General features: G+C 39.1%; 1 protein-coding gene across 1 annotated transcript; it reads right to left on the reverse strand.

Annotated features, from left to right (window-relative positions):
• Positions 1 to 1,929: 1,929 nt before the first annotated feature.
• Positions 1,930 to 4,131, reverse strand: LOC309707417 (uncharacterized protein; the record flags this gene model as incomplete). Its single annotated transcript, XM_082534727.1, has 4 exons — positions 3,530 to 4,131; positions 3,223 to 3,378; positions 3,046 to 3,138; positions 1,930 to 2,241 (listed from the first exon to the last, which is right to left on the reverse strand). The coding sequence occupies exons 1-4, from the start codon at positions 3,566 to 3,568 to the stop codon at positions 1,930 to 1,932; spliced, it is 600 nt and encodes a 199-aa protein (XP_082390853.1). The 5' UTR covers positions 3,569 to 4,131.
• Between the last annotated feature and the right edge of the window lie 6,020 nt (positions 4,132 to 10,151).

The following is a 10,151-nucleotide window of genomic DNA, read 5'->3' on the forward strand; positions in this document are numbered from 1 at the left end:
CCTTTGGCCAGCCTATTACCCCAGCAGGGTACCTGATCACGGGCAGGGCGTACGTGTTGATGGCCCGGATCTTGTTCTTACCATTCAGCTGACTCCTCAGGACTTGCCTGACCCTCTGCAGGTACTTGGTGGTTGCAGCTTTTCTAGCGGCCTCTTCATGGTTCCCATTCGCCTGTGGGATCCCCAAGTACTTGTAACTGTCCTCTATGTCTGCAATGTTGCCTTCTGGTAGTTCAATCCCCTCAGTTCTGACTACCTTCCCTCTCTTTGTTACCATCCGACTACACTTCTCCAGTCCGAACGACATTCCAATGTCATTGCTGTATAGCCTGGTAGTGTGGATCAGTGAATCGATGTCTCGTTCACTCTTGGCATACAGCTTGATGTCATCCATGTACAGGAGGTGGCTGACAACTGCTCCGTTCCGTAGTCGGTATCCGTAGCCAGTCTTGTTAATGATCTCACTGAGGGGGTTCAGGCCTATGCAGAACAGCAGTGGGGACAGAGCATCTCCTTGGTAGATCCCGCACTTGATGGTGACTTGTGCTATGGGCTTGGAGTTGGCCTCTAGTGTTGTACGCCACATCCCCATTGAGTTCCTGATGAAGGCTCTTAGGGTCCCATTGATCTTGTACAATTCTAGGCATTCCAGTATCCAGCTGTGGGGCATTGAGTCATAGGCCTTCTTGTAATCAATCCAGGCAGTGCACAGGTTGGTCAGTCTGGTCTTGCAGTCTCGGCTGGATAGCGTAGTGGTTAGACTACACGCCTTTGGAACAGAGGATCGCAAGTTCGATTCCTGCCTGGGGCGTCTGTATCCAGTAAGGGTCCTAAGGCTAGACCCCCTATGCTAAGCAAGCCTACCGCAGACATGAGCGAGACAGATAAATATGAAGGCATGCCGGCTCGGACGTCGCCCGGATCAACAAGGTCCGCGTCAGGTGTTGAGGAACCAGGGCACCCTGACGAAAAGTGGGCTACTGGAACAAGAAGGCATCGGTGGGCAAGAGACGAAAACAGGGCGTTGTTGGAATGCTACTACGCAAGTAACCCCGGCGGAAGGGGCTACATGAATAGGATGAGGGACCTATGGATTCTTCGATACCCAACATCCACAATGACGGCGAAACAACTAGTAGCTCAGTGTTCCAACATTCGAAAGAAGGGACTGCTCTCACAGCTAGAGATTGACGAGGTACAACACAAATGCCATGGCAAGGAGGAGTCAGGACGCCAGGTCAGGGGGGAGATATCATCACCCCCACCCGAGATTGGGTACATAGCCCCAAGTGCGATAGGAGAAGGATCGTTGAGTGCGAGAGGAACTGACCTGAAAAATAGGATCATGGCCAAGCTTGAAACCTGGATCCCCCGTAGCCGGTTACCAAGATTACGTGAAGTACCCTCAGAAGGTCTGCTAGATGATGTTAATGCAGCACTATGGGCAATACCTACAACCACGATATATATATATATATATATATATATATATATATATATATATGTGTGTGTGTGTGTGTTTTCATGAAGAACATTTTTCTGTTACCAAGGGGGAGGTATTTTAATAAAAAAAAATCTTCTCCAAAACCAATTACATGTAAACATTTACAAGCTTATAAGAATGGGAAGACCAACTTTAAAACACTGGAAGACACAAAACTTGTCAACATTTTTCTATTACCTTTGCAAATCCCAAAAGCAATCAAAAAGAAAATGGTGGTTACAACCATGAAACTTTTTCTGAGCTAAATCCCCAGTCCTTTCATCCATCTATAGTAGTACAGATTAAAGGTCACATCACTCACAACATAACAGCAGACAAAAATAGACAACATCCATTTGGCCAAAAAAAAGAAAGAAAAAAAGGTCACAGTTTGAACAAAAGATATAAAAAGGCCAAAATCAACTTTTGTGCTGGGTCTTGTTTGCCTAAGCAAACATCTTCATTTTCATTTGCTGCATCTTTGTACTGAGCCTTTGTCCATCCAGATTCATCAAAATCTTCTGACAGAACTCAAACGTATACTTGTGGTAATTTGGATAGCTCAGATCAAGTGCATAAATCAGTCCAAAGAGGACGATGAATGCCATGATGACACTACCGAGGTTGTTCATAACTGTAGTACCTTCAGTGACAACTCCAACATCCTCTGGCTCCTGAATCCCTTCTCTTCTGATGGTGTAAATACCCATGACAGTTGCTGCAGTGGACCTCAACCGTTCATCCTCAGTGGAGGAGGTCTGAAAAACAGGTTGTTTCAGGTTTAAGGGCTCTGTCACTTGGAAGGGGACATATTATGCAAAACTCAGCTTTTGTATCATTTTGTGCTGAAACATAGGTCTCTACCGCCTCTATAAACACTCCAAACATAAATAAAACCCGTCAATCTGTTTCCTATCAATAGTTTGGGTTCAGGTATTATGTACCTCCCTTTGGGAGGGGCTTGATATAGAGCAGCAGCTCCTCCAGTGTGTGTGTGTGTGTGTGTGTGTGTGTGTGTGTGTGTGTGTGGGCTGGGTCAATTTCCCTTATTCCATCACAATTGGGAACCTTTTGAAACAGCTTGTTTTATGCACATTATTCCTGAAACCAGGAGATTGCTGTAATGGCAGTGACACTAGTTAGTGTCTTGATGCAATCTGCTGTGTTCCTTATAATGAAGACTTTTTACTAATTGGCATAATAAACTGAACTCCATTGGAGTGTTTACTTTCTGAAGTGCCTTGAGATGACTGTTGTTGTGATATACCGCTATATAAATAAACTGAATTGAAACACTGACAGAAAATGGATGAATGTTTTGTCCACATTTACTGTGTTTATAGAGGCAGTAGATACCTACATGGCAGCACCAAAAGAATGAACAATTGAATTTTTGCTGAAACCGTCCCCTTAAAAAGTGCTCTCCAGTGCAAGTTTCAACAATGACTATTAAGAATAATACATATTTCACAATTATATTGTCTCTTTTGAATATATGAGGATTTTGTGTGCGATGAACCTAACTCAAATTGAATCTAGAAAAGAAAGTGTGATAAGCGTACCAGATACTCCTTGAACAGTAGGTCTGGATCTTCATTAAAGTAGATCACCAGGCTTTTAAGAGTATGCTCCCTCTTTATGTCGATGTCATCATACTAATGCAAGGGTGGAAAAAAAAGGGTGAAAAAAATGGAATTGATTGATTGCATTTAATTGATGGGTTTATCATTAGTACTGACCAAACTACTGATCGCCATGATATCCTTGATCTTTTGGCCCTTTGCTCCTTTGCTCCCCTGAAAAATTTGCATCAGCTTGTCTGTTAAATTGTCCAGCTGAGCCAAGAACTTCGCCTGCAGGGGTTTTGTAGTGATCTGCAGGAACTCTGCATTCACCTGGAAATAAAACATACATAAATATAGTAAACTAGAAGTTTAAATACAGACTGCTGAATCAACACACTGAAAGTTGCTAAACATTTGAACCATCAGTGAAGTTTGTCAAGACCTAAACTGTTTTTAGCTGAGTTTAGGAATATAGCGCCACCTGTTGCTTTGGCATGTTCCTAGCAGCGTTTTCCTTCATTTTTGCGTTTACCTGTGGACGGGATTATTTTTTAAAACGAAAACGGAAAATCTCCGTTTTCAAAAATACCTGTGTAAGTGTGGACGTAGCTGAAATCTTTTATAATAATAAATAGGTTTGAACGTCATGGGAGTGCGCATTGTGCTGCCTGCAGTTACTCTTCCGGCCACATGGTTCGCTTTTGGTAGCACCCTCAGTAAACTATGTAGTGCTTTTAAAGACATCTCAAAACGATACTTTCTACTAGAAAATGGCATATAATAATAAACACAGAATACCATATTTTTAGATTATAAAAAGAAAACAGTAAGAAAGAAGTTAGCTATAGGACATCATCTTTCATTGAGCACAATGGCTAGCTGCTAATAAGCTAGCACACGCTCCGACTTAAAAGTTGGCAGCTACACAATTTCTCCTCTAAAACAAGGCACTTTTGAAAAGACCTGGCTATATTGTCAAAAAAAAAAAATAGTATTCAAGCAGAGAAGAGAATGGTAGCACCACCAAAAGTTAAAAAAACAACTGTTACAAGCTTCTATGATAAATAGCATTGCCATAGATTTAGCTGATAAAGAAATACACAATTGGATATATGAAAAAATAATATGTTACCTTACCTGAAGGTGTAGTTTTATCCAAAAAGTACAGAGAGGCGAAGAGCAGCTGCATTCATTTAGGTGATCCTGAAAGAGCGCAAAATTTTCAAAGAAGGCGGACCGTTGTGTAACTCAATAACTTTGTGTTCTTGTGACAAAGACTGCTTTGAGAGAAAATAATTTAGGTTCACCACACGAATAATAATTGCAGTAACGCTGGAGTGCTACATTTGCGTTGAATGAGATTAAAAAGAATGTTTAAGCTTAAAGAGGGGCTTGAATTTATTTCTTTGAGTTTACAAATACTTAAGTGCAAAAATGTACTCCTCCTACCCCCAGTGCCCCAACAAACTCATTCATTTTGTGTTCAGAATCAGCCTCTGCTGGTTTTGAATAATTTTAGGTTTACACAAAGAAAATCAAATTAATTTGGTATTTTTTAATTGCATTTGTGAAGAACTAACATAATTTGCATGTGTTCTTTGAAAGGAGGACCTGAATCTGTTTTTTGAGTGCAGCTCCTATATTTACACGTTGATTATTCAACATTTCTTCTGCTTTTATTTGATAAGCAAGAGAAACAACCAAAGATTTGTGGCAGTACTTCCTTCTTTTTCATCTTCTTTCTTGTTCTCTCACATGTATACTATGTATTTTTTTTTAAAAAGGTTTGAAGTTTTTCAGAAGTGACTCACAGAAACCGTGTCCTCAGTTAATCAGACCTGAATCACAGCAGTACTCAGCTCTTTGATTGCACCAGGCTCAATACAAACAGGATCATTTGTCCTCATCCATTTTGACAAGTGCCAATGCCATAGACAGTAGAGGTGGGAATCACCATACAACTCGCGATACGATATTATCACAATATTTAACGCACGATACGATATTATTGCGATTTTTTAAAATATTTTGCGATATTTAAATTTTGCACATAAAGGTAAACTTTATCAATATTCATTTTATCTAATATCAAAGTCTCACACTCAGTCTTTCTCTCATTTCAGTCAGTTTTATTGTTGACAAACTGAACGGTTTGTATTACAGTCTAGTCCAACTTAACTGAGTGCAACCATCTGGTACAATTATAGCTATTATGAACTATGCAATTTATGAAAACTATGCAGCCCATTCAGCAACTGAAGAATTTGAAAGTAAATTTAAAAAATATATAATTTTACATTAAATAAAAAAGTTTTAAACTTAATTAAAATTAAACATGTCTTAAATTAAAATAAGTAAACTGTCATGTTTATTGCTGCCAAAAAAAAAAAGTTTAACACATTTGGACAGTGAAGGAATGTCAGGATTCTTGCTCAGAAAAAGGATCAACATGCTCTGAAGTCAACATGCTCTGACTCCAGAGCATGTTGACTTCAGAGAAAAAATTGTTTGTAACAAAATATCGATTTCTGCTGTCCCTGTATCGATACATTATTAGCAAACAAAATATCACGATACTACACAGTATCGATTTTCCTCCCACCCCTAATAGACAGTATACAGAATGAGTGGATGAACATGTCATAAATAGGCACTCAAAGTTTAAAAGGAAAGAAGGTTGCGATGGTAAAATCAGCAAAGACTTGATGTCTTTGAAGGCTGATATTCTGAATACGTTAAGTAATCAGCCAGACATTCGTGTGTTAATGCGGATGCTTAACCATTTTGCTTTCTATGAAAGCGCCTCTAGTTTATGCACTGTATGCCATTACATTTTAATGTTGATGAAATATTAAATTTTAAGTCAGAAATCTTCTTACATGAGTGTTTGTTGTTACCTCAATAAATCATTATCATTAATCTTCTATTGAGGAAGACTGCAGACTGAGTTAACATCTCAGAGACAGCAGTAATGATTTCAACTGAGAAAAATGTAGCTGTCATCAGCACATGCACCCGCTAGGAGTAAACACATGCAGGAAAAACACAGAAAAATGACTGATTTTCTCATGTTATCTGCCGTTTTATGTATATTGACCATGTATTTAGTTTGTTTACTCCTTCAGCCGCTGCCATTTCTGAAGCATCATCAATCAAACATAAAAGCAACTTTTTTTGCCCGTATTTTTTAATGAACACACACATCAGCAAAAATGATGACTGGTATGATGCAAGTGCTTCGCCTCTTTTGCACACAGTTTTCACACATTTCTTGCATTGACAGATTTGTGAGCTTTCAGATAAATATGATTTAATTACTTAACCACTGAAGCCAGTCTTACAACTAATAAACTGCAAAAGACTGTTAATAATTGCATGATTTTTTTTTTTTTTTTTTGGGGGGGGGGGGGGGGGGGCTGTGGTGACAGTTCAGCATCCCACAGTGTGCAATTAAATGAGCCTTTAATTGTATTGATCGAGCAACACATTATTACAACACACACTAACAATACGCTGAATACTTTCTTTCACAACTATGAACCAGTTAATTACTTCACAAACTCAATAAACACTTTGCAGTATTGATGAAAATGCCACTGAGTAACTATATTTGAATTTTCATATTTATACGTTTATTAAACAAGTTTAAAAACTGCTCCCGTGATTGGTTTGGCAAAGATAATCAGACTAGTAATACATACAGACAGCAAAATACACACAAACACCATTACTCATATACAGAGAAAGTGTAAAATGGACATTTCAAGTAAAAGCCTGTTTGCTTTTTATCTATATGTTTCTCACTTGTATTCCCATACATGTTTTTCCATCTAAGGATCAACAGTCACTGCTGACAAAGCAGCTACCTTGCATTTAGCTTCCCAGAGCAGCGATACAGACTGAGATTTGTGAGGACCGATCATCATCCCGCCCAGCATTGAATGTCCAGAGAAAATCAGTCAATTAAGTTCAAAATGTACAAGAGATTGATTACGCAGACGTGCAGGCCCTTCAGCACTATGGCATGGACATAACCCAAAAACTATAAGTCAATAAGGCAGAGCGGAGGCCACAACACTCTGTCTTCTTAGAGGCATGCTAAAAGCAAAATATGCGGCGTGCTTACAAAAGGCAGCTGAACAGCCCTTCAATAAAAAAGGCAAATTCCAGCATGCTAACTAAAATAAAATAAAATAAAATAGAGCAGCCCTGGAGATGTTTATATCTCCCCATCACTGAACTGAATTAAAATAAAACTGAGACCTATCTTTATTTTTTAAGTTTTCTGTCCTACAAAACAGGACACACATTAACAAGGCCCAGAGTTTCGAATGAGGAAGTTAGAACTAGCTGCAGATGTAATCCATGAATTCTTGTTTTCAGACGGTTGTTCCTTTGATCTGTGTTAAGTCAGAGATATTAGATATCTTTAATGTCGTCGTCTCAGATGCACAGCTCTGGCTCAGAGCACAGCATCTTCTACATTCAGTTTCACTTGAAGACTTAAAGTGAGGGTGGCTTTAAAAGGGGAGGGGCTAAAGTATATTTTCACGTACTAAGGGGCTGCACTAACCCCAGTATGAGATAAAGAAGGATTATTTTGAACTGCAACTCATGCAAAGTCTATAAATCTGAATATGTAGCTGGGAGCGAGCAAAATGTAATGTATTCAGGTTCATAACAACTTTCCTAGTTTGACTTTAGACTTTCTAATGTGACTATAGGTTTGAGAAGTTTCCCACATTAGGACTCAGCTCATCTGTCTGCTGAACTACTCAGAAGCTGTTATGTGAGCAGGCCAGGCTCACACACTAATTCACTTATATGCCCTAAAGACATAGCTGAGTATAATAAACATAAACAATGAGCGGGGGCAATTATTTATGGTTCTGGGGGCATTAAACTGCCGCGGAGACGTATATCTTTAGAGTGCCTTTTTATGTGATATGCTTGACTTTTTATCTCCAGCAAGAACTAAAAATAGTTTTGGATTTTAGATGCAACTGCAGCTCATTATTGCTTTTTTTTTTTATCCTTAACAACTACTGCTGCTTTAGTCAAAACAAAACACTGCATCTGAGGTGATGCAAAAGCATGAAAATTAGAAGATACTGCTGCCAACTTTCCTATCATGTCTTTCTGCCCAGGCACTGGAACAAGATGCTGATAGCCTTTTTTATATCTGCTGTTGAGCAGAGGAAGATCCTGCAGTGGCAGTGGCACCACACATCAGGTGCAGTCTGACTGCACTGACTGTGTCATGTCCAACTTTGCTGCCTATCTGGGTGTGTGCTTCATTCACTGCTTAAGCAGACAGAAAATTGGGAGCAGTGGCTTTGACTAATTAAGAGAGCATGTCATCACTAGGCACCCTCCCTGGCAGTGATTTATGTGCCTAAGAAAATAGAGATGTATGCCAAGCATATCTAACAGAAACAGAGGAGCTACGCATCAGAATATTTTGAGGAGAATAAATGCTCATAAATATCACCATTTAGCCTCTAAAACCTCTTGGTACCAGTTAGACAGATCCAGATCTGGGTTGGTAGGTGTGGCATCACATCAGTCATTGAAATTTAATAGACTTTAAAAAGTCCTCAGAAAGGCTCATTGTTTGGTTGTTCATTTGTTTGTTTGACAGGTGCACACTCTCCCACCTCCTTACCTGTGGAGAATAGTTTAAATAGCGCACAGCCTTACCAATCTAACGCGTGCATGAGTGCATTCCACCCAGACATCAAGGCTGCCGCATTTCCATCAAAATGTTTTTTTGCTTTGATAACTTGGTCTCATAGTGTTTTCCATTATGCCGCATTTTTGGAATCTGAAGTATTTAAACTCATAAATGTGCTACTCAGAATGCTGGTGAGTGCTCTCTTACCGCTTGCCGATTTCTGCTACAGAGATACAAGCATGTTTTGGGCAAAATTGGGGAAAATGTTGAATTAAAACTTGTTTTTTCTAATGTTTATCTGTGTTTTGTATCAGCTAAGTTACAACCACATAACCAAAAGAAAAGAAAAAAAACAGCTGGGATGCTGCATAAATTCATAAAAACAGAAGAGTCATTTACAAACCGTTCAAAGGCTATGTTTAATTTAAAATAATACAAACAGAACATTTCAGATGTTAAGCGTGAGATGTTTTTTTAAATAAAACCTTGTTGCACATTTAATGTGAGCAACACTTTCTGAAAAACTTGTGACAGGAATGCCTGGCAAAATCCTGCTGGAGTATCTAATGAGGTAACATGATTAAGTATTACAAAAAAGCAGCCCAGAGAGTCTGTCAGAAGTAAAGATACGTGACTTACTACTTGTGCCAAAAATTCGGCAAGAATTCAGATAAATAGGAATAACATTTAAAAAGAATCTGGGGTATATAATGTGATTTAAAAAACCAGAGAAGCAGCAGAAATTTCCGTCCATGAGGGACAAGGCTGAAAACCAGCAGTGAATGGCTGTGATCCTCACACCTTCAGGCAGCACCACATTAAAAACAGGCAGTGGACATCACTACATGGGCTTTCTAAAAAGCATCGTAAGTGAACAAGATTCTTCACCGCATTACAAAATACAAGGTAAAACTGTGCCACAGAATTTGAATATATGCACAAGCTTTCAATAAGCTTATGGGCTTAATGTGGTAAGTCCAGTTTAATATTACCATAAACGTGCACTTGTGCACGTGGCAAACATGATTGGTTGTTAAACGATACAGGTAGGTTCTGGTGCAACAAATGCCCCCATATAATTTTTTTCAATCTGGGAAGGTTTTGCTTATTTGAGCAAGATAATAGCAAACCACACTCTGCACACCAGAGTTATTATAATTTTGTATTTTTTTTTATAATTCCACCATCAGACCAGGGTCTTTCTGTGTGGATTTTGCATAGGTTCTCCCCGGGTACTCCGGGGTGTACCCTGCCTCTCGCCCTAAGACAGCTGGGATAGGCTCCAGCACCTCCCGCGACCCTGAAAAGGATAGGTGGAAGCAAATGGATGGATAGTTTTCCAAATTTTTTCTAAAGTGTAGTTTTTATCTTTATTGTAGTGAACAAAATCTAGCCCTAGTTTTTAGATTAGTTTAGATTAGTATTTTAA

The sequence above is a fragment of the Aulonocara stuartgranti genome, assembly GCF_965226115.1.
Source record: "Aulonocara stuartgranti genome assembly, chromosome: 5".
Lineage (NCBI taxonomy): Eukaryota > Metazoa > Chordata > Actinopteri > Cichliformes > Cichlidae > Aulonocara > Aulonocara stuartgranti.